This window comes from Dendrobates tinctorius, unplaced genomic scaffold (assembly GCF_039654945.1).
Source record: "Dendrobates tinctorius isolate UK_male_01 unplaced genomic scaffold, ASM3965494v1 ptg000064l, whole genome shotgun sequence".
Classification (NCBI taxonomy): Eukaryota; Metazoa; Chordata; class Amphibia; order Anura; family Dendrobatidae; genus Dendrobates; species Dendrobates tinctorius.
The window spans coordinates 9,207,038-9,233,006 of NW_027361732.1; the positions used below are offsets into that span (position 1 = coordinate 9,207,038).

Consider the following 25,969-nt stretch of genomic DNA (forward strand, 5'->3'; position numbering starts at 1 on the left):
ACAGGGCTCGTCTGCTCCCGGGGGGAGGCCATGTCTGCAGAAGCCAACTCCAGGAGTGGGTGATGCTTGTTCTGATTTTTCACACACACTGAGCGCGGGCCTTATTAGGGCGATTCAGTGTCCGTACTTTGTATGGTGCCAACCTCCATGGTAAGCTATCGCTGTCCCTTCTCGTTGCTCCTGCCATCGGTGTATTGTGTGTGGAATACATAATGTATCACTTCTGTTGTTCATTGGCGCACTAGCATTAATCTAATCTCATCCAGTTTCTTTAAATATGTCTTGTGACCCCCCCCCTCCCCCCAAGGATTACTTGCGATTATGTTCTTGCCCCTAATTCTAGTAGGCGACTACTTGGCAGATTTTTTGATTTTCCGGACATAAGTCTTCTTTCAGCAGAGATGCCTGTGGTCGGCTTTATCCTAGAGAATACTGATGAGCAAACATGCTCGGATACCGTCTTGTCTGTGCATGCTCGGGGTTTCTCCGACCATCTGGGCGCGCTCGTATATTATGTTCGAGTCCCTGCGGCTGCACGATATACGGCTGATAGCCTGAACACGTGGGGATTCGCTAACGGGCAATGTCTTCAGTCAGTCTAACAGCCATAAATCATGCAGCCGCAGGGACTCGAACATAATGTACGAGCGCGCCCAGATGGTCGGAGAGCACCCGAGCATGCACGGACAAGACGGTATCCGAGCACATACGCCCATCGCTACTAGAGGAGAAGATACATGAGCTGATGAAGGGAGCAGATACATCCTAACTTCACGACCAGCCACAATAGTGAGCGAGACACAACCACAAAATAAAAATCTGAATCTTGGGGCAGGAATCCGATGTGAACTGCAAATCTAAAGCCTCAAAATGAAGGAGTGAAGTCCGCTGATTGAAACGCCATTTCATTAGCCAAACGTAACCATGCCAAGAAAACCTTTTCCCCATGTCAGTCTTCCATTGCCTTCAATCTGATGTGCTGACTGTATATTGGGGGCTGTCTTTCAAAATGGCTTCAAAGGAAAGAATAGCAAGTAGTCCTCTTTTAGCTTTTCTAATGCTACAGCCGGATCGCTAGGAGTAACTGCTCCTCCGTTTTCCTTTGCCCCCGAGTTCATTGTGAGTACCCCCTACCTTCTGCAGCAAAACCTGCACTCTTGACAGAAAAGAGGAAGCTTAAAAATGCATGTTTTGGTGTGTTTTTTTTCAGGATCCCAAAGTTCAGCTTTGCTTCCACCACAGAAGCATGAACACAGGTGGTCACCAATACAAGACATATGTTAATGACAAAATACACATACAAATGTATCAGCTGGGGGAGGTGAATTGGTCTGGAATCGTTTACCTAAGACGCTGACAGTGCACTGAGTTTAGAGGACACTGTGTAACTTTCACACTTTGGTCTGCCATTGACTTGCTCATGCATCTTTCTACCTCTCACCTTGGTCAGCCACAGGCATTGTTCAGTTTCACACCTGTGTCAGCCAATGTTTTTTTTAGTATGCATCAATAATTTAATGAAACTGTACTAATCCAATATGCAACTTCAGGTGACCAAGACACGATGACAAACCTGGAAAAATCACAAGAATAAATGGGTTTCATATACTGCTATTTTTTCTTTTTTCATCACCCATTGCTTTCAATGGGTGAAAAAACGCTGAAGGACGTGACCTGCTCTGTCCAAAAAAAACACGCAAAGCACAAAATACTGATGGCAAAAAAAAAATGTATGTGCATGAGATTTCTGAAATCTCATAGGCTTTGCTGGTACTGTAAAATGCAGCTGAAAATTAGCATAAAAAAGCAGCAAAGATGCCTAGTGTGAACTTAGCCACAGGCAAAACCATGTATGGTCATAGTCTTGGGGTTACTGTTTGTGTACAGGGGCCTGAATTGTTGCCCATAAAGAATTACTGTGTATAAAATGTAGTCACATTTCTGCAGAGCGGAGACCGGGTGTTTAATAAGTTACTATACTGCATCAATCGTATCTGAATATTACCGTAAAGCTGCTGGAACTACAGATGAGAACAATGGAGGCCGCGCAAGAAGGCTCTATAAAAGTTCTAGTTGTGCACCAAGCTCTCATCTGTGCCTCCATGGTCTGAGCCCCACCCTGATATCAGCTGGGCAGAATACTGTACATGATTTGGGGGCAGTTAGTATTTTTTCCCACAGACAGCAGTGGAAGGCACAAAAGGCTTCTTTGTGGCTTCTGATTTTAACCACGGATCTCTGCTTGACACCTTTCGCCACGGACTTCAGCAATTCCTGGTGGACGCCATTGATTTGTAATGTGGATCCACCAAAGTATTTACCAGGACGGGGGAAAGAAGACTACTGTCCCCCTCCCCTTCTTCCTCTTGTGAAGGCGGCAGTGGAGGTATTGTTACAGGTGTCTTCAGACCCTAAAAAACAATGGGAGTTTTCTAAGCCCCTTGGCTTTGTAAGCTTAGAGCATGAGTATGTATTCCTGGTCTTTGATCTGAAAACATTTCCTCCAAAACAATAAGATCAGTTTTGTTTGTGTTGGTGATGGCGCTCTTGTGAATATCTCTGGGTGTGGGATGACTAGTAGTGCGTTATGTGTTCCCCGATAGGTGATCGCCAATGATCTACATGCCGCTCTGCTCATTTCTAATGGTGTACCATATGTGTGTAATATACCGTGTTACACCACACTTGCTGTGGTGCTGATAACCTTTGGGCAGCATCTGCGACAATCCTGGATTACATTGGCATTAAAATACATCTGAATGAGTCGGAGAAATGTCAGGTCGCTCATAGCACCTTATTCCAGCCTTTCTTTTGCAGTGAGAAAAGGTTTCTGTTACTATGGAGACCAGAGCACGTCGCCGGGGAAGAATGTATTGTTGCCGTCAGACATCTAATATTACATAATACCATTTCTTGCTTCCAATTTCCGTCTTTTGCTATTTCAGGGGGGCCTTGGCATTATGGCCAGAGTCAGCATGTGCAGGATGGAAATGGTTGGCATGGGAACCGAGGAGACAAGGTGTCGTATATTATATAACCCGTGTGTGCCAGCACGTTATTTTAATATCCTTAATTAGGATATCACTTCCATTCTTTTTTTTTTTTTTTCTTCATTGTCTTCTTACATTGTGCACACTAAGAGAAAATAATGGTTTATGTTCTGATATCAAGAGCTTAGGCTGGTTTCACATTAGCGTTTTTGTGCGCTGCGCATCCATGCACATGCGTCATGCATACCTATGTTTAACATGGCGTACACATGGTCTTGCGTTTGCTTGCGTTATTCTACGTTTTCGTGTGCATGCATTTTTTCCAGGTGTGCGTCTAGACGCGCCAGACGCAATATGTTGCATTTTTGGGTCCGCCCAAAGGCGTAAAAAAACAAAACAAAAACGCATGCGTACGCTTGCTCACGGAATGCGTCAAAACATCGCATTACAGTCTATGGGAACACAGGCGTGCGCATGGACATGCATACACCTGTTTGTGTACGCCTGCGTTTTAAGAGTAAACATGTCTAGACACTGGTTTAAACCACCCCCTTCCCATGACACACACCCACTGGTGTCCCATTGGTGGAGTCTGTTTTAAAGGGAATCTGTCACCTAATTTATCCCCTATTAGCTGCCAGCATAGACATCGGGGGCTTATCTACAGCATTCTGTAATGCTGTGGAAAAGCCCCCTATGTAACCTGAAAGAGAAGAACAACGAGTTATATTATACTCACCGAGGTGGGCGGTCCGGTCCGATGGGTGTTGCGGTCCTGTCCGGCGCCTCCCTTCTTCATGCGACGACGTCCTCTTCTCCCATCCTGAAATGGCTCCAGCGCACTGCTCTTCCCTGTTGAGGGCAGAGCAGAATTCTGCAGTGCGCAGGCGCCAGACCTCTCCCGACGCCTGCGCACTGCCGGAGCCATTACAGGACGGGAGAAGAGGATGTCATCGCATGAAGAAGGGAGGCGCCGGATGGGACGGTGACACCCATCGGACCGCACCGCCCACCTGGGTGAGTATAATATAACTCGTTCTTCTTCTCTTTCAGGTTACATCGGGGGCTTATCTACAGCATTACAGAATGCTGTAGATAGGCCCCCGATGTCTATGCCAGCAGCTGCAAAGCCAAAAAAAGGTGACAGAGTCCCTTTAAGGATTTTTCAAGGATTTTCCTCCTGTGAAATGTGACACCTAGAGAACGCATGCTCATAAAAAACACATGAAAAAACGCATGTGTGTTTTTGCATGCGTTTCTACTTGCGTACGATGCGCTGTGCACAAAGACGCAAATGTGAAACTAGCCTTAGATAAAACTATATATATAAATGGTCCTCAACCCTTTGTATCTTGTGGGCCACAAACAGCTGAGAGATGGTGGCGAGCCACATCCAGAGCCCCCTGCGAGTGATATCTAGCTCCTGTCACACAGTAGGGACACTCGGAGCCCCCATTTGTGGTATGATAAGCAATGCTTCACCAAAACCACCCTAATACATGGAGCCCCCTCCCTTTTGGCAGTATACTTACATCTGAGGGTTCCCACCATGCACCAGTATTCCTGCATCAGCACTCCCACCACACTGCACATCCAGCCTCAAGTACTCGTGTGATGGGTGGTTTCAGTTTATGGAGGGGTTGGCGGCCAAGTAGAAAAATTGCACACAAATAGGGCTTGAGCAGAACACCAGTCACACCGTATGTGCGATGCGAAGCGTCTGGCTAACAGCCTGTTGATGACGCCTGTAATATTAGCAGGCCCAGGCTGCCCAGCACTATACATATGCACCCCATAGAGACAGATGCCAGTATTAACCAATACCTCATTTGATGTATTTATCATATGCATTAACTTTTTTTTTTTTCTTTCATTGCACTTTTTATCACTTTTTGCAGGATGCAGCTAGGCCCTTTTTTTTTTTTTTTTTTTTTTTTTTTTTTTTTTTTTTTCTCTTTATTTGGTGTACCGGGGCGTCTCTCTGTGGGGTGTGTTTAAATAATATTTAGTGCTGGGCAGCCCGCCTGCTAATATTATAGGCATCATCAACAGGCTGTTAGCCAGACACTTTGCACCGCACATACCTGTGTGACTGGCATTCTATGCAAGCCCTATTTGTGTGCAATTTTTCTATTAAGGAGCCAACCCCTCCATAGTTTGCTAGGTGGGTGGCTGAGTCTATCAGTAGTTTGCACCTGTGCAAGTTTTCATAGAGCCAAATAATCTTTTAACTCTTGACTTCTCTCTATGCATGTATAATGGTTAATTAGTTAAGATGGATGGCTGATGTTGTTTTCTGAATTTCTCAGAAGAGGAAGAGAAAAGAACCCGTCTACTCGCATTACTGTGACACCTGTGATCGAGGCTTTAAGAACCAGAAAAAGTATGAAGAGCACGTTTCACAACACGTCAAGGTACAGTGATGATACCAGTGTTTAATTCGCTGTACGTAGGTGGTGTACTGTTGAGTATCTGCACAGGGTGAACTGCGGTATATTTTAGCCTACCATTCAGCTGATTGTTGCAGGTCCAATTTCTGTGACCTCTTGGCCAACAGTTATTATAGCCAAGGTATGCTGCATGGGTTTACACCTCTCCTCTGCAGGTGTAATCCAAAATCAAAATGCCCTCTATGGGCATAATTTATCTCCTAGTGACGAGCGAGCGTGCCCTGATAAGGTTGTTACCCCAGCACAATTGTGTGTTAACCAAGTGCTTTCGGCGTGCTTGAAAAAGACGTTCGAGTCCCAGCGGCTGCAGGTTTCATGGCTGTTGAACAACACCGAGACATGCAGTCCTGTGGACTCTTAACATATTTTTCGAGCACATCGAAGACACTTGGTTAGCACACGAGCGTGTTGGTGTAACACCTTATCAGAGACGTTCTCTCATCACTTACCTACCCTTCTTGGGTAGATGTTAATACACTTCTGGAGACTTTGTATATCACCGAGTCTGTTTATTACTCAGATTTAGTGTCTGTTTATTTAATCGCCATTATCTTTTCTGTAACGTACCAATGCAAATCATTTCTTTCTTTAAAACCAAGCTAAGACAGATGAAAACTTAGATTTTTCCACCTCCCATTTTCCTGAAACATTTAAAATACTGTGTAAGTAATTGACTTAATAGATTTATGATGTACGGTTTACTGTAGAAGTGCAATAGAACTACTGACACTTGGGAGAATTAAAGGCAAAAGCTCAGTGTTCTGTCCGTGGGTGTGTATATTTTCAGTAAGTCCGGTGTCTAGACTTGGTGGATTCCAAGAAGCGAGAAGTCCTAGAAGCTATTGAGAAGCCAATTGGCTCCTGCTTTGTAAATGTGAAGCTTCATGTTTATGTTCCCAACAAATGCCGTTATAAAGGTACCTTGGTGCCAAGTGGCGTCTGTTGGCTTTGTTTAAGGCACAATAGTGAGTGGTGACCTTTATCTTAATTTGGTGTCAAAAAGGATTAAAGAATCAAAATGGGAAAGTGGTAAAAGCAACTACCTAAAGTTTAGGTCTCCTGTGTAAAAAGCTTAATAGATGCTTGTCTTACTGAACTGCTAGTAGTATCAGGTGATGATCAGGCCTTTTGAATTTCTAACTTTACAGCTTAATCACTTTTTTAAAAAATTTGGTTAACAGCAAATTGGCTGCAGATTTCAATATTGTGAAGCTTATAATTTCCCAGAAAATGTTATTTCTCGTTCGCCTTATTGGGGGACACAGAGACCATGGGTGTATGCTGCTGCCACTAGGAGGCTGACACTATGCACAAAAAAAGGTTAGCTCCTCCTCCGCAGTGTACACCCCACCGACCGGCAGGAAGTTCCTCAGTTTAGCTCAGTGTCAGTAGGAGGTGAACACGGGTCTTTTATTAGACCCCTATCTACCGCGTCGTTCCTTTACAGGTTTCGGAGGGATACGGAGTGAACAGTCACATCCGTACTCCCACAAAGAGACTATGAGTACGGCGTGTACTGCCACCCCGTATCCTCATAGGTCTCCGCGGCAGGACCAGGAGCCTCGCACAGGTGCGTGCCAGCTATACGGACGGTCCTTGCCCCCCGCCTCCCACCATCTCGCCTACCAGAGCCTGACGGTTGGACGAGGCGTGGATTCCATAAAGACGACAGACAGCGTGGGATTCTCAGGTACCTTTATTGTGGCCCCCGGCCTGGGTGAGTATGCGGTCTAGCGGTCCCCCGGCCTTTTCATCCTAAGGCGGTCGCCAGGGGACCACGGTAGGGCCTGCGCGCCCGCTTCTCCCCACGATCGCCGCATCCATGAAGGCCCCTGTTCTTTCGGGCCTTGTTCTGCGCCCCCCCCCCCTTTTTTTCTTCATCCTGGCAGGGGTATACAGGGGTCGGGCTGTGGGAAGCAGGGACGCGGCCCGGGGTTGCGGCCCGGTGCAATTTAACGGCGTGGCTGTTGAGACCGAGGTTTTGAGACGGGCAGGATTCTCTGATCGGGTAATTCATACCATGATCCGCGCCAGAAAGCCTTCTTCTTCGAAGATCTATTACCGTACTTGGAAAGCCTATTTCTCCTGGTGTGAGGCCAATGACATCGCGCCCTTGGTTTTTTCGCTCCCTTCTATTCTGGCGTTTCTTCAGGCAGGGCTGGATGCGGGGCTTGCTCTCAGTTCCTTGAAGGGTCAAGTTTCTGCACTGTCCATTTTATTTCAGAAAACGCTGGCCTCCCAGCCCCAGGTCAAAACCTTCCTCCAGGGTGTGGCTCACACGGTTTCTCCGTACCGAGCTCCCGTGGATCCTTGGGATCTTAGTTTGGTTCTTCAGGTTCTGCAGGGTCCTCCTTTTGAACCTCTCAGGGACGTTTCCCTTTCCCTCCTTTCTTGGAAAGTGGCCTTTCTGGTGGCCATTACCTCCATCCGGCGCGTGTCGGAATTAGCGGCACTTTCTTGCCGCTCTCCTTTTTTGGTCCTTCATCAGGACAAGGTAGTTCTGCGGCCTCCGCCCTCTTTTCTTCCGAAGGTGGTATCTTCGTTTCACCTCAATGAGGACATTGTTCTGCCATCCTTCTGCCCGAGCCCAGCTCACCCTCGGGAGCGGTCTTTGAACAAGCTGGACCTAGTCAGGGCATTGAGAGTCTATCTAGCCCGGACGACTTCCTTGCGGAGGTCAGACTCTCTGTTCATCACCCAGCCTCAAAGGCCACTATTGCGCGCTGGATCAGATCGGCAATTTTGGAGGCTTACCGGGTCAAGCATCGAGTGGCCCCTCCAGGGATCAGAGCGCACTCTACCCGGGCGGTGGGTGCCTCCTGGGCGGTGCGCCACAGAGCTTCCGCGCTGCAGCTTTGCAAGGCTGCAACGTGGTCATCGGTTCACACCTTTGTGAAATTCTACAGGGTCCACACCTACGCTTCGGCGGACGCCAGCCTAGGTAGAAGGATTCTGCAGGCTGCGGTGGCGAGTCCACTGGCCTGATGGAAGTTTGTTTCCCACCCCAGGGACTGCTTTGGGACGTCCCATGGTCTCTTTGTCCCCCAATAAGGCGAACGAGAAAACAGGATTTTTTGGGTTGCTTACCGTAAAATCTGTTTCTCGGAGCCTTCATTGGGGGACACAGCACCCTCCCATGTTCTACAACTCCTGTTCTTATGTTTGTCGGTTTGTTACAGTTGAGTTGTTTGTTCTGTTTTCAATCTATTCTGTTACTTCTCCTACTGCTTTCTCACTAACTGAGGAACTTCCTGCCGGTCGGTGGGGTGTACACTGCGGAGGAGGAGCTAACCTTTTGTTGTGCATAGTGTCAGCCTCCTAGTGGCAGCAGCATACACCCATGGTCTCTGTGTCCCCCAATGAAGGCTCCGAGAAACAGATTTTACGGTAAGCAACCCAAAAAATCCTGTTTCTTAGGTCTCCCAGGACTGTATCGAACCCCTTTCAAGCTCTGTAAAGTACAGAGCTTCTTCCTACGATTGCCTATAGGGTTGTTTACGTGTCTTTGACCAAGTCGTCCATCTGAAATCGCAGACACATGTCAAATATTGATATACGAGTTGGATCAAAATTGGCAATGCAAGTCTACGGGCCTGTGGAAAAAAATGGACACCACATGGATGCTATCCATGTGCCGTCTGTTTTTCACCGACTAATAGATTTCAGAAGGCAGAGAAACTTATTTTTGCTGGGTGAAATCTTGAGCCTGCGCAGAGAAATCACGGCTCGCTCCTGTGCGTTATGCTTTGCCCCACTGCAGGCAGAGCCGAAAGCATAAGTGCGCATGTGTTGCCACATGTCTTTTCGGCACATGAGCCGTGACAAGCCACGATTTCTCTGCTCAGGCACAAAATTTCGCCCAGCAAAGTGAATGACGTAGCAGGTGCCATTCACGTCAAAGGAGGAGGATGGAAAGGCCAGAAACCACGCCCATCGACCGAGAAGATTCCCATACAGCGCCGGAGAACTTTATCAACATGTAGAGGTGTGCCAAAGCAGACTTGCTTCGTTAAATGTCTCGATTTCTTGTAATTTTTTTTTTTTTTGTGAAGCAAAGTAATCTTCCTGCCCAAAATGAGTGACTTAACAAAAAATGCCAGGTAAGTAAATGGCTTCCAAATCAGTGAATTTGGGGCGTGTCCGGTTGCCAAATTGTACTAGTGAAACAGGTGTGCAAAAATTAAAAACTTATCTATTTTTTTTTTTAATTTGGGTTTAAACACCGTTCCTCCCCTTTATTCCCCAAAAACTGATTGGTAATAGTTCCAAAGCCAATATCTTCCACAAGGCACGGTATTTGTGCAGTGTGCTCTAGTGTGAAATTGGACTAATAACGTGTGCACAAAATGTAAGAGTCAAAATGTAATTTTGTTTGCCAAAAGAAATGCAATGGTGCTCGGGAAGATCTAAGCTCTCTCCCCACGGATCCTGCGGGCCAGCTGGATGTCTTTAGGCATGATGGTGACCCTCTTGGCGTGGATAGCGCACAGGTTGGTGTCCTCGAACAGTCCCACCAGATAAGCCTCGCTGGCCTCCTGCAGGGCCATCACCGCCGAGCTCTGAAAGCGCAGATCGGTCTTGAAGTCCTGGGTGATCTCCCTCACCAGGCGCTGGAAGGGAAGCTTACGGATCAGCAGCTCGGTGGACTTCTGGTAGCGGCGGATCTCACGGAGAGCGACTGTTCCTGGGCGGTAACGATGCGGCTTCTTCACTCCGCCAGTAGCAGGAGCGCTCTTCCTGGCTGCCTTAGTGGCCAGCTGCTTGCGGGGAGCTTTCCCTCCGGTGGATTTACGGGCGGTCTGCTTGGTTCTGGCCATAACTCTCAAAAGATGTACGCAGATGTCCTCATATATCCGTTTTTGTGAAGACACTTTTATTCCATCCAAATCTGTCCACTTTCGGGGAAACAACAAGCCGTGGTTTACAAATAAAGTCAGGTTGATCCGTAAGAGAAAAGAGGAGGCTTATAAAGCAGGCGATATTACTGAATTCAAGAAACTTAGGAACTCGCTATCTAAAGAGATCAAGTTAGCCAAACACGAGTATGCAAAGATTCTGGAGGAAAGGTTCTCATCAAAAGATAATAGATCTGCATGGAGAGGATTAAGAGAGGTCACCAATTATAAAAGCCACCCCACTATAGTGAACCCCAGCAGAAGTCTGGCAGCAGAGTTAAATGAATTCTACTGCAGATTTGAGGCAAGCTCTACACACAGTGGCTATTCATCTCTAAGCTCCTCAGTCTGTTCATATAAAGATCATTCATTGTGCAACACCCAAGTAGTGATCTCCGAGGCAGAGGTGATACGCATCCTGAAGGGACTTAAGGTCAAAAAGGCACCTGGCCCTGATGGTGTATCTCCAATGTGTCTGAAAGTATGTGCTACCCAGCTTGCCCCTATACTGACAAATATATACAATGTGTCACTGAAAGAGTGCGTTGTACCTCAGTGTTGGAAAAATTCCACAATTATCCCTGTCCCCAAGAAAGTGGGATCCTCTGAGTTGAACGACTATAGACCAGTAGCACTCACATCTGTAGCTATGAAAGTCTTCGAAAGAATTATGATGTCCCACCTGATAAAATTCACGCAGAAGCTATGGGACCCGCTTCAGTTTGCCTATAAGGAGAATCGTTCGGCAAACGACACTGTCAATCTGGCACTGAAGTACATTTTGGATCATACAGATGAACTGCACTCATATGTCCGGATTCTTTTCATGGACTTTAGCTCAGCGTTCAATACCATTGATCCGAATTTACTTCATAAGAAAATGGTAGCTCTTGGAGTCCCTCTCAGCTTATGCTTGTGGATTTATAACTTCCTGACAGCCAGGATACAGAGTGTAAAAGTTGGACCATTCACTTCGGACACCTTGGTCACAAACATCGGGGCACCTCAGGGGTGTGTTTTGTCCCCGTTACTGTTTTCTCTCTATACGAATGATTGCATCTCTTCAGCAGACTCAGTAAAAATCTTGAAATTTGCCGATGATATGACACTGATTGGTCTCATCAGGGGAAATGCTGAAGACTTGTATCGGAGTGAGGTGGAAAGAATATGTGACTGGTGTAAAGCCAATAATCTTGTACTCAACACTAAAAAAACTGCTGAGATGGTTGTGGATTTTAGGAAAGATCAACATGAGATACTTCCAATCTACATCCATGACGAAGTGGTTCTTAGGGTCACAGAGACCAAATTCCTTGGTGTTATCATCTCTCATGATCTTAAATGGGGGAAAAACGTGGATGCTGTTATAAGAAAAGCACAACAGAGGATGTTCTTCCTGCGTCAGCTGAAAAGATATGGTTTGTCTAAGAATCTGCTGATCTTATTCTTTAATGCTGTCATCAGATCTGTGATTTGTTCCTCTCTGATAGTCTGGTATGGGGGAGCCACTGCGCATGACAAACTCCGCTTACAAAGGACTTTCAGAACAGCAGAGAGAATTATAGGCTCCCCCCTGCCTAAAATCCAGGATCTTTATGATAAGAGTATTCAATCCCACGCATTGAAAATTTCATCCGATCCCTCTCACCCGGGACACTCCTCATTCCAACTACTCCCTTCAGGACGTCGCTTCAGAGTCCCCAAATGCAGTACCAACCGCCATATGAACAGCTTCTATCCACTCTCTGTTCAACAATTAAATCGTCATGTGTAGACTATATACTGTATCTGTCTTGTTAGATGTTACTTGTTGTATCTGTTATATATTATGTTGCCTCTTTGCCACAAAGAATTCCTTGTATATATGTAATATGTACTTGGCGATAATAAATTTGATTGATAGGAATGACAGGACACTTCCATCTTAGTGCTGCAAGAATGAAAAAAATTGTAATTAAATTTCTAAGTGGCTGAATAAGGTGCCATGCTGGAGTATATAACGGATCAATGAATTCAGTCACACAAACCTTGCAGCTCCTGCGTGTTTCCGATCTCTATCTCCTTTTACCAATTGAATATATGAATTAGAATTCACTGACTAGCACTGCAAAAGTCCACCGAACTCCGATTAATGCCGGGGTCACGCTTGTGATTGCAATGTGAGAAGAAACTCGCACGAGTCTCTCGCCTGGGTATTGAGGCGAGAGACTCGAGCATTGCAGTCGCATGTGTGACCCCGGCCAAAGGCCTCTTCTCCCTAGGGGAGTGTTTCCCAACGCCAGTCCTCAAAAGCCTCCAACAGATCATGTTTTCAGGGTTTCTTTTGTATTTCCCAGGTGTAATACAAAGGAAATCCTGAAACCATAATCAGTTTGTGGCTCTTGTTGACTGGAGTTTACAAGCGCTGCTCTAGGCTGTAAAAGCCTAAAATGGCCACTGCTTTCCCTGCCCTCATCTTTTATAGTGTCTGTGATAGTCCACACCTGATTGGTTGTTAGATGTTGTGATGGCTGCAAGTCGTTATGGAGTAGGTCACTCCTGACTGACTTCATGTGACCATACTTTCTTGTCCATGCATTCTCTTGCAACGCGTGAAATGGTGCTGGATATTTTCTATACCGTTCATGCAAATAAAATTGTCTTAAGTTGATGGGACCTGGGATTTAATACATATAGACCTGATTCAGTAATATTGGCTTTGTCGTTGGCAGCCTTGGTCAGGGGCTGTGATAGTCAGAGGTGCATGCTTATTTACTAAATCAGGTGTGTTTTAAAAGTGGCATAAGCTAGGCCACAGCTCGTCACAAATTAGACGAGGAGGTGTCTCCATTTTGGAGAGGCTGGCCGAAACTTGCATGAATGTCAAAAGTAGCACAAATTGTGCTAATCTCACATTGTGCAAATAACATCTATCGCGTTCCAAATTATGCCACTGCTCAAGCGCGGCCGGCGCCATTTTGAGGAAGAAATTTTCATTTCTCTAGCAATTTATATCACAAAATAAAAAAAAGGACCTTATAGATGCGATGATGCAATAAACGCAGGCGCCAGCATGATGGATGTATTTTTTTTTTTTTTTTTTTCTTTTTTTTTTTTTTTAAATATAACATACAGTATGTAAAATAGAGAGCTGGTCACGGAGGGATCACTGACCTGTCAGAAGCCATACAGATGCATATGTAAGCAGAGCACCACATGAAGCCCCCCCAGGCCCGCCCTGAAGCATCAGACTCTCATTAACTGAAAATAAAAATGAAACCACAACCACAAGAAGGATTTCCTCAACCAAGGTATCATTGTAATCAGTATAACGGCGCCATCCTGACACTGTGTGGTACTCGGCACAATCCTGCTGAATGAGTGTTTTATGAACCAATTTGATGAATCGGGGCCATAGACTGATCAGTGTGGTTCTATAGTATCAGCAGAACAGGCATCTATTTTAATGGGGTTGCCCGGCCTTGGGGTACAAGTCTGCGGTTCCCTGTGACTGCAGACTTGTGAATCCTCGCAGCGCTGCACGTCGGGAGCTGACACTCGTGTACTTCCAGCCAGATCCCATCTAAAAGTCTGGCCTCTCTAAACACACTTTCATTGAGGGAGGCCATACACGTCTAGTCAGCATGTGACCGCATACTTGAAGTCATATGCCCAGCACCAGAGAATCCTCGCCCCTTAAGATTTTTACACATGGGGAGAACTATACTTTATGTAATTGCTTTCACAGCTTTTTTATTTTGCTTTAATAAAATCCATTTTGATACCAAATAAAGAAGAAAAAAAGGTCACCACTGACTCGTGCTTTAAACAAAGCTAGCAGAAAGCACTTGCCATTAAGGCACATTTGTAAAGGCATCAGTTGGGAACATAAGTGAAGCTTCACATTTATAAGGCAATTGCCTTCTAAATAGCTTCTAGGACTTCTCTCCTCTTCCAGATCTAGAGATTATTGTATTCTGCCACTTCTGGACACAAGACTTACTGAAAATATGTACACCCACAAACCTAACGATACACTTTTGGTTTTAAAGCTTTCAGGAATGGCTGATCCCCTTTTTTTTTTTTTTTTTTTTTTTCGTTTTGTCCTTCCGGTGTAGCCGTACGAGGGCTTTTTTTTGTTTTGCAGGATGAGTTGTAGTTTTGAATGATACCACTCATTTTAATGTATTTTAAACTTAAGCAAGAAACCCCAGGAACACAATTCAAAGTAGGCTGCAATTGTAAAATCGTTAATTCCGCCGTGCTTCTTCTTTTCCTTGCTGTAAGAATGACATGTCGACAAGATCCTCCAGGTCTGGAATACCAGACATGTATAGTGATTATAGTAATGAAAAAACTCTAAAATTTACAGTTTTTTTTCCCCAAAAATATACATGGAATGTTAAATTTGGGCACCCTTGCTCAAGATTACTGTTTCTGTGAACAGTTAAGCAGGTTGAAGATGGAGATCTCTAAAAGGGCTAAAGTTAAAGCTGGTACATTTCCTTTTTATTTTAGGGAAAAACATATGGTTTCATCTTTTATATTTACAAAAAGGAAATTGGTGACCCAAAAGTTTGGGCATCCTGCATGGTTAGTACTTAGTAGCGCCCCTTTTGAAAGTATCACTGCTTGTAAATGCTTTTTGTAGCCATCCAAGAGTCTTTCAGTTCTTGTTTAAGGGATTTTCATCCATTCTTCCTTGGAAAATTCTTCCAGCTCTGTGAGATTCCTGGGTCGTCTTGCATGCACTGCTATCTTGAGGTGTAGCCTCAGAGATTTTCAATTTTTCTTGGTTTTTCAGACCTTATCTTGACCTCCACTGTTACTGTTAACGACCATTTTCTTAATTGCATTTCAAACTGAGGAAAGGGCAACTTGAAAACGGCTTGCTGTCTTCTTATAGCCTTCTCTTGCTTTGTAGGCCTCCACCATTTTAATTTTCAGAGTGCCAGGTAACTGCTTTAAAATAATCCATGGCTGCTGTTTTTTGGCACAAGATTAGAGGAGGCTGGGTTTTTATAAGGCTTGGAAATTTGCATCACCTGGCCTTGCCTACGATGTCGAGCAAGCTATAACCCTAGTAGACTACACTTTGTTCCAAATTATTATGCAAATTGGATTTAAGTGTCCTAAAGATGTAATTTTTTGTTTTGCAAATAAACTCATAGATGGTATTTTGTATCAGGGCTCTTTGGATCACTGAAATCAATCTCAAACCCCTGTGATAATTAGTTTACAAGATGAGCTCAATTAAAGGAAAACTACTTAAGAATGATGTTCCACATTATTAAGCAGGGCACAGGTTTCAATGAATTTAGGAAAGAAAAAGGATCTCTCTGCTGCTGAAAAGCATCAAATAGTGCAATGCCTTGGTCAAGAGATGAAAACATTAGATATTTCCCAAAAACTTAAACGTGACCATCGTACTGTTAAGAGATTTGTGGCTGATTCTGAGCACAGACATGTTGTGCTGATAAAGGCAGAATGAGGAAGGTTTCTGCCAGGCAAGTTCATCGGATTAAGAGAGTGGCTGCTAAAAAGCCATTACAAACCAGCAAACAGATATTTAAAGCTGCTGGTGCCTCTGGAGTCCCTTGAGCCTCAAGGTGTAGGATCCTTCAAAGGCTTGCTGTGGTGCATAGATCTACTATTCGGCCACCCCTAAACAGTGTTCACAAGCAGAAATGGTTGCAGTGGGCCCAGACATACATGAAGACTAATTTTCAAACAGTCATGTTTACTGATGAGTGTCGAGCAACCCTGGATGGTCCAGATGGATGGTTGGTGGATGGCCACTAAGTCCCAACAAGGCTGCGACGTCAGCAAGGAGGTGGAGGAGTCATGTTTTGGGCCGGAATCATGGGGAAACAGCTGGTAGGGCCCTTTAAGGTTCCTGAAGGTGTGAAAATGACCTCTGCAAAGTATATCGAGTTTCTGACTAACAGCTGTCTTCCATGGTATAAAAAGCAGAAATGTGCCTTCAGGAGCAAAATCATCTTCATGCATGACAATGCACCATCTCATGCTGCAAAGAATCCCTCCGAGTCATTGGCTGCTATGGGCATAAAAGGAGATAAACTCATGGAGTGGCCACCATCATCCCCTAACCTCAACCATATAGAGAACCTTTTGGAGTATCATCAAGCAAAAGATCTATGAGGGTGGGAGGCAGTTCACATCAAGACAGCAGCTCTGGGAGGCTATTCTGACTTCATGCAAAGAAATACAAGCAGAAACTCTCCAAAAACTCTCAAGTTCAATGGATGCAAGAATTGTGAAGATGATATCAAAGAAGGGTTCCTATGTTAACATATAACTTGGCCTGTTAGGATGTTTTGGAGTTAAATAGCTTTTTTGTTCAGTGAATGTGACCTCCTAATGCTGCAAATTCCACAAATGAGCATTTTCAGTTCTTTAAAACATATCAAATGTTTAGAAATTCTAATGTGCCTAATAATTTGGAACATGCAATTTGAGTTTTTATTCTTTTTGGAGATTATACTGTTATCATTGGGAGGTTTCTTCAATAAAATTTGATGTAAACTCTAACCGGTGATGACCTTTATTAGACTGACTGTCATTTGCACCGACTATTTAGGAAAATCAGAGAAAAATATAATTTGCTTAATAATTTGGAACACAGTGTAAGGTCTGAAACTTTGGTCAAAGTTATTTGAGCACACAAATCTCCAAGGGTGCCCAAACTTTTCCATCGGCCCATTGTTCTTTTTGTAATTTTTAAAATGTAAAAGATGAGAAATTTTTTTTTTTTGCCTAAAATGTGTCATCTTTAACTTTAGCCCTTCTAGAGATCATTTCATCTTCAACCCGCTTAAGTGTTCACAATAACGATAACTTTGACCAAGGGTGCCCAAACTTTTACATGCCACTGTATCTGTTTTCTGACACCCGTAACTTTTATTTGTCCGTAGATCTGTGTAGAGGTTAGCTTTTTGCTTGCTGATCTGTAGTTTTCATTGATGCCCATTTTTATGTACATAAGACATTTTAATATTCTATTTTTTGGGGGAAGGGGGGGTACTGCGGTGACTGAAATGTGTAAATCTGGGTTTTTTGTTTTTCTTCTCAGGGTTAAATGTATGTGATATATTTTGATCGACTGGACTTTATGGACATAGAGAAACCAAATATATTACTTTTTGTTAAACTGATTTTGAAAAGGGGAGTGATTTTAATTTTTTTTTTTTCTAATTCTTGTAAACTTTTTTAGTTTAATCTTTTCGTTATTATGAACTCTCTTTATCTCCTTTGAATCTCAATCTATAGCTAAACCTCAGAGGTGTCCGATGGGTTCTCTGGCATACAGGTGTCTGTCATACCAGCGAGGGGCTGGTGGGCGCCGATGTGGGTGGGCTGGCGAACATTAGTTTTTAAATGCTACTGTCAGTAATCGATGGCGGCATTTAAATAGTGCTGATCACTACTGCAGGCAGACGCTAGCTATGCATTACAGTTGGCATTTTCACTGTATGCAGCAGGCACCACTCCTGAGCTCGAGCCACACATGTTCATCATGGTCATGATGAACGGTTTGTGAAAGGGTTAGTTCTCCCGTGCTTCAGTCGTCTTGCTGCGCCTCTACACTATACAGAAGCTCACAAATCTAAAAGTACAGTCATTGTACTTGCTATTTTAATATTTCAGACAGTATGAGGTGGAAAAATGACTGTTTTCATCCAATTTTGCTTTAGAATTTAAATAATTTAGAAATGATTTGCACTGGTACTATGCTAAAAATTCAGTAACGCTGAAATCAGACACTAAATAGGGGATGGATATATATATATATATATATATATATATATATATATATATATATATATATATATATATATATATATATAAAAAAAATAGGCAGCACTCAAATTAAATGTTTAAACAGATCCACTGTTTTGCACCTACTATATTTTGGTAGTGCTGCCCTTTTTTCTTGATTTATATATGTGTGTGTGTGTGTGTGTGTGTGTATATGTATGTATGTGTATATATATATATATATGTATGTATATATATATATATATATATATATATATATATATATATATATATATATATAATATACACACATATATTATTGGATATACTGTATATGCAGACAAGAATTTCTCCAAATTACACACTCAGTCGCTCTTGTAATATCCAAGCGTGTGAATCTCATCTAAACGTGCCATTTTTCTTATATACTGTACAGTGCCAAGAAGCAGACTGCAGTTTCAGAGCTCATGAGAAGCTGGTACAATTTCACTGGAAAAATGTAAGTTGCGGGCTAGAGAGTAGCAAAAAGATGGAAACTATCCTGGTCTGGCGTCCAGTTCAGTCCCAGGGTAGTTCAAATCTTTTTGCTCATCTTTATCAGAAGTTTTTGTATAAACTTTATAATTTTGGATCCAACATATTATAGTATCTGCTACTTTTAAACTGTTTTTAAATACAGTTTGGGGGAATTTCAGACAACCTTAATTTTTTTTAACGTGCATCTGTCTCCAGATTTCATTTTATCAACTGCGTACATTATTAAATAGATTTCTCGGGCCTGATTTAAAAATGCTGCATTTACTTATGATGTTCCATATCAGAATAGTTGTGTAATGCTGTATGCACGTTTAACCTAATTTCTGACATCCTAGCCTGATTGACAGCTCCGTAATGTCCCTCTGCCCTGCTGAGAACCCACATTGCTGAATACAAGCTGCAGCTATCAGTCAGGCTGGGTTGTTGGAAACTGAATACTGTTGGACTCATGAGCGGTATCATTCTCTAGCTGGACTCAATAGTGGGGTCATACAGCCATGATGTGGATTTTAAAAAAAGTCTCATCACGTCTAAGGCCTGTTTCACACATCCGTTATTTGCAATCAGTCAAAATCCGCAAATTTTTTTAAAAAAAACGGATCCGCCAAAAAAAGGCGGATCCGTTTTTTTCCCCATAGACTTACATTATTGGCGGATCTTGACTGAAGGTCATCCGGCCTACCCGTTTTTTTACGGATCCGCCAAGATTTTAGCGGCTCCCGGGCGGATGTAACGGACCCTGCAACGTTTTTATCTCTGAGGGACCGCCAGTGTGAACCGCGCATGCCCGGAATCTTAGCATTGGGAAGCATTTTAACCCAAATGGAAAAAAAAAAAAGGGAGAAAAGAGACACAGGATAACATGCACACAACAGCAGAATGTCCATGTGAAAAAAGGCTTTTATTGACATACAATAGCCAGAGAGATCAAAGTGTACAATAAAAACAATTAAAAACCACAAATGGAACAAAAGTGGGCAGGTGGAGAACACATGCAGTATACAAAGGAAGAAATGTTTATATAAATAAGTGTTTCAAAATATGCATTCACAACAATGCCCTCTATCACCATATAATATGCATAAATTGTTTAGTATAAACATATGGACAATTTGCAGCAGTAAAGTCTGATCAGTCTAATAGTCACTTGTAGGTATGTAAACAATCCAAATGATTACCATGCAAGTCCATAGATGAGGGAAGGCAATTGCTGGATCACATGAAAATTACCTAAGCATACTCACACTGCCCACAGAACCCAACGCGTGTCGCTGCTAAGGCCTGTTTCACACTTCCGTTTTTTCAAATCCGTCAAAATCCGTTGTTTTCCGTAAAAAAACGGATCCGCCATTTTTTGCAGGATCCGTTTTTTTTGTCCCATAGACTTCCATTACGGTTACCGCGGATCCGTCAAAAAAACGGATCCGTTTTTAAAAAAACGGATCCGTTTGCATCAGTTTCCGTCAAAAAAACGGAAACGGATCCGTTTGGCGGACACAAAAACGGAAGTGTGAAACAGGCCTAACCTGCAGCTTCGTCAGGGGAAGTAGCCAGGAATGATATCAAGTTCCCTTTATAGTGCAATTGTAATCACTACAGAGCACACCGACACCTGAGTGTGGCTTCAGCTGTGTGATGAAGATAACCTGAGTCCAGAATGAGTCATGACGCCTGCTAAGTAGATAGCATTGTATTCCTGAGAGATTGTGAACAAGACACTAGCAGTTCAGAAGCCAGAGACCAGGAACCAGGAGGTGCCCCACATGTAACAACTCTGCAGCTCTGTAAGCCAGGCAGGGAGGGAGAGGGTGTTTTTTAACTCTTTCTCCACACATAGCCCAGCACCCAAGAATGACATCAGTGCTCCAAAAAATAAACTTATGCTATCAACCTGGAAAAAATAAAGTGATAATAGGGCACCAGTACCTTGCAGCAGTGTCCATGCTCAGAATCACATGTAATACAAAAATCAATGCAAATACTAAAAATAAAAAAATAATTTAAAAAAAATAAATAAAAAATAATGCACTGACATGGAAACTGCACCTAAAAAAACTGCAGCATGTGAACATTGTATTCTAAAAATGGTGGAAACGCAGACAATCAGGAAAAGATATATACCTTTAAATATATCAAAAGGGTAATGCAATTTCATGGATTACAACAATAAGGTAACCAATATAAAGAGTAGGGAAAATATCAAAGATGAAAAAATATTCCATAAAAATCGATGATGCCATAATTCATAGTACCAAACTGAATGGTCTATTCTGTAACAGTAACTATCTTTCTAATCAGGATATTCAACACAGCAACCAATGTGATTGATGGTATAAATAAATCCTATCATGAGGAAAAATTATTTCTTTTTTTTCTTTTCTATTTTCCTTTAGATGGAACTAGAGGGCCTATCAAACCCAAACTAAAAATTTTTTTGGGCTCTAATGAAAATCATGATAGAAAATAGCAAAATAAAAAAAAAAGCATAGAGGTACATGAAACACACCAAATCGACACAAGAAGGGCCCTAAGAATGTCAACAGCAATCAGGCCATTAGGAAGCCAGTGAAGGACAAATCCTCATTGATGCCCCCAGGTCTGACCGTGTTCAATTGAAAAAAATTATTTTTTTTATTTTTAGTATTTGCATTGATTTTTGTATAACATGTGATTCTGAGCATGGACACTGCTGCAAGGTACTGGCGCTCTATTATCACTTTATTTTTCCAGGTTGATAGCATAAGTTTGTTATGGAGCACTGATGTCATTCTTGGGTGCTGGGCTATGTGAGGAGAAAGAGTTAAAAACCACCCTCCCCCCTCCCTGCCTGGCTTACAGAGCAGCAGCTTTGTTACATGTGGGGCACCTCCTGGTTCCTGGTCTCTGGCTTCTGAACTGGTAGTGTCTTGTTCACAATCTCAGGAATACAATGCTATCTACTTAGCAGGCGTCATGACTCATTCTGGACTCAGGTTATCTTCATCACACAGCTGACGCCGCACTCAGGTGTCCGTGTGCGCTGTAGTGATTACAATTGCAATTGTACTATAAAGGGGACTTGATATCATTCCTGGCTACTTCCCCTGACGAAGCTGCAGGTTAGCAGCGACACGCATTGGGTTCTGTGGGCAGTGTGAATATGCTTAGGTAATTTTCATGTGATCCAGCAATTGCCTTCCCTGGTCTATGGACTTGCATGGTAATCATTTGGATTGTTTACATACCTACAAGTGACTATTGGGGTACCGTTACACCTAGCGACTCACCAGCGATCCCGACCAGCGATATGACGCGGTCAGGATCGCTGGTACATCGCTAAGTGGTCGCTAGTGAGCTGCCACACAGGCAGATCTCACCAGCGACATCGCTGGGGACGGGGATCGCTACTTACCTGTCAGACGCGGTGATCCTGCGTCCTCCCGCCCGGCTCCACGCGTCGCTCGTCGTCACAGCAGGAAGCGCCGCAGGAAGTGGACGACAAGAAATGGTCCAGCAGCTTCTCGCGCGATCAGCGATAACCAGCGGGGGAGCCGGTCGGAGGTAAGTATCACATGCAGCCATATCGCTAGCAATATCGCTGTAACGTCACAAAATCGGTGACTTTACAGCGATATCGGAGTGTGTAACGGGGGCTTTAGACTGATCAGACTTTACTGCTGCAAATTGTCCATATGTTTATACTAAACATTTTATGCATATTATATGGTGATAGCGGGCATTGTTGTGAATGCATATTTTGAAACACTTATTTATATAAACATTTCTTCCTTTGTATACTGCATGTGTTCTCCACCTGCCCACTTTTGTTTCATTTGTGGTTTTTAATTGTTTTTATTGTACACTTGGATCTCTCTGGCTATTGTATGTCAATAAAAGCCTTTTTTCACATGGACATTCTGCTGTTGAGTGCATGTTATCCTGTGTCTCTTTTCTCCCTTTTCATTTGATCTACTTGGCACAGTGTTGCACCCAGTTATCATATTCATGCCATATTTTCCGTGGTGCCCACCTATATACATATATAAAAAGCATTTTAACTCGTTACTGCCGTCCCGGGAGCCGCTAAAGTTCTTTCTCACCGCGGCCCCGCTCTCCTCTTCTCGCGGCTCTTCTCTCTGGGAGCATGAAGCCGCGGCCCGCTCTCCTCTTCTCGCGGCTCTTCTCTCTGGGAGCATGAAGCCGCGGCCCGCTCTCCTCTTCTCGCGGCTCTTCTCTCCGGGAGCATGAAGCCGCGGCCCGCTATCCTCTTCTCGCGGCAGCGCTACATCGGCGGTTCTGTTTTTTCAACCCTGCGGTTCCTTTAAGATTACTAGATCAGTGGATCCCGTCAAATCAACGGTCCGGTGGCACCCGTTGGTGTCTCGACGGACACGGATCCGTTCTCCGCCTTTTTGGCGGCTGGCAACAGACAAGAAAAACGTATATATGAAACAGGCGTAAGGGATCGATTTAATGTGTGTATTGCGCAGTCTTATGAAAAAGCTGTTCTAAACTTGGTTTGCCCCTTAACGCCGCCATTAAATACAGAACAACAATGTGGCCTTCAAGTGATTGTAATTTCCTGCTTTCTCTATAATTGTAAGATCAAATATACTTTTCAAAAAGGGGACAGCAAACTCAGACATTTATACAGTCATGGCCAAAAGTTTAGAGAATGATACAAATATAAATTTTTACAAAGTCTACTGCTTCATTTTTTCTAATGGCAATTTGCATGTACTCCAGAATGTTATAAAGAGTGATCAGCTTAACAGCAATTACTTGCAAAGTCAATATTTGCCTAGAAAATTAACTTTATCTCCCAAAACACATTTCAACATCATTGCAGCCCTGCCTTAAAAGGACCAGCTAACATCGTTTCAGTGATTGCTCCATTAACACAGGTGTGGGTGTTGATGAGGACAGGGCTGGAGATCAACCTGTCATGATTAAGTAAGAATGACACCACTGTACACTTTAAAAGGAGGCTGGTGCTTGGCATCATTGTTTCTCTTCTGTTAACCATGCTTATCTCTAAAGAAACACGTGCAGTCATCATTGCACTGCACAAAAATGGCCTAACAGGGAAGAGTATCGCAGCTAGAAAGATTGCACCTCAGTCAACAATCTATCGCATCATCAAGAACTTGAAGGAGAGAGGTTCCCTTGTTGCCAAAAAGGCTCCAGGGCGCCCAAGAAAGACCAGCAAGCGCCAGGTCTGTCTCTTAAAAGTGTTTCAGCTGTGGGATCGGGCTACCAGCAGTGCAGAGCTTGCTCAGGAATGGCAGCAGGCAGGTGTGAGTGCATCTGCACGCACTGTGAGGCGGAGACTCTTGGAGCAAGGCCTGGTCTCAAGGAGGGCAGCAAAGAAGCCACTTCTCTCCAGAAAAAACATCATGGACAGACTGATATTCTGCAAGAGGTACAGGGAGTGGACTGCTGAGGACTGAGGTAAAGTCATTTTCTCTGATGAATCCCCTTTTCGATTGTTTGGGACATCTGGAAAACGGCTTATTTGGAGAAGACTAGGTGAGCGCTACCACCAGTCTTGTCTCATGCCAACTGTCAAGCATCCTGAAACCATTCATGTGTGGGGTGGCTTCTCAGCCAAGGGAATGGGCTCTCTCAGTCTTGCCTAAAAACACAGCCATGAATAAAGAATGGTACCAGAATGTCGTCCAAGAGCAACTTCTCCCAACCGTCCAAGAGCAGTTTGGCGATCAACAATGCCTTTTCAACATGATGGAGCACCTTGCCATAAAGCAAAGGTGATAACTAAATGGCTCAGGGAACAAAACACAGAGATTTTGGGACCATGGCCTGGAAACTCCCCAGATCTTAATCCCATTGAGAACTTGTGGTCAATCATCAAGAGACAGGTGGACAAACAAAAACCTTCAAATTCAGACAAAATAAAAGCATTGATTTTGCAAGAATGGACTGCTATCAGTCAGGATTTGATCCAGAAGTTGATTGAGAGCATGCCAGGGAGAATTGCTGAGGTCCTGAAGAAGAAGGGTCAACACTGCAAATATTGACTTGCTGCATTAACTCATTCTAACTGTCAATATAACCTTTTGCTACTCATAATATGATTGCAATTATATTTCTGTATGTGATAAAAACATCTGACAAACACACATAAAAACCAGAGGCCAGCAGATCATGTGAAAATATAATATTTGTGTCATTCTCAAAACTTTTGGCCATGACTGTAGTATGTCCGCAAGATGTTCCATAAGTGTCTGAAATATGCTTGCTCCATGCCTATAGCCAGGTATGTGTCTGAAGTGCTCCCTGCAATGCTCAAGCTGATTGAAGGGTCTCTTCCATGTATGTACGCGGTGACAGACTCGTCAATCACCTGTAGCAGCCGGCTAGGGGTGGATCTTCAAACTATATTTTCTCTGAAGAGCCGATGTGTTTCTGATAAATATGTACCTGGCTGTAGTTGTGCTGCCTGTGGTTTGGGAAGCATATTACGTATTTATACTTCTCTCTTCCAGATGCATGGACCTGGAGCCAAGAGAATAAAGCTAGACACACCAGACGAAATCAGTATATGGAGGGAAGAGAGACGAAAGTAAGTGTCTTTGTTACGGTTTCTTCTTACTACCGAACATTGTATGCCAGGATAGAAATATCCACACGCATTTGCCCCTAAAATTGGGATAACCACACAGTAGTTACTTTTACCTTAAGGCTGTGTGCACATGTTGTGTTTCTGCTGCGTTTTTTTTTCAGTGCTGATTTGCCATTAAACCTGCACGGTTTCCCTCATGCCAAACAAAGTGAGAATCCTGAAGTCTCATGCACACGATGCTTATTTGTGACTTGCAGATTTAAAGGGGTTTTCCCACTAAAAAAATGTTCATTTTAATCAATAGATCTTGGAATAATATTAACTTTCACAATTGGATGTGTTTTAAATTAAATATCCTAGTGCTTATATAATCTTATAAATGTGCCCCTGCTGTGTACTGTGTAATGGCTGTGTCTGACCATACAGGAACATGGTCTGATCATACCACAGCTCCTGGGCAGGGGAGCAAGCAAAAGAGTGTACTGACATTACAGCAGGGGATCGCAGCTTGTTCTTTCTTTGAAGTAAAACATTGTTTAAAAACAGGCAGGGGAATGTTTTACCTCACACAACGAATCAATTGTGATCCCCTGCTGTAATGTCAGTATACTCTTTTGCTTGCTCCCCTGCCCAGGAGCTGTGGTATGATCAGACCATGTTCCTGTATGGTAAGACACAGCCATTACACCGTACACAGCAGGGGACATTAATAGGATTATCTCAGCACAGGAACATTTTATTTAAACCCATCCAAATTTTAACATTCCAAAATCTAAT

General features: G+C 43.5%; 1 protein-coding gene across 1 annotated transcript in view; it reads left to right on the forward strand.

Moving 5' to 3' along the window:
- The window catches only part of NUFIP1 (nuclear FMR1 interacting protein 1), a 57,876-nt gene that overhangs the window by 692 nt on the left and 31,215 nt on the right, over positions 1–25,969 (forward strand). The window contains exons 2-5 of the mRNA XM_073580286.1: positions 2,946–3,019; positions 5,300–5,404; positions 18,530–18,592; positions 25,116–25,192. Coding sequence (XP_073436387.1) covers positions 2,946–3,019; positions 5,300–5,404; positions 18,530–18,592; positions 25,116–25,192 — 319 coding nt within the window. The remainder of the gene's footprint in view (positions 1–2,945; positions 3,020–5,299; positions 5,405–18,529; positions 18,593–25,115; positions 25,193–25,969) is intronic.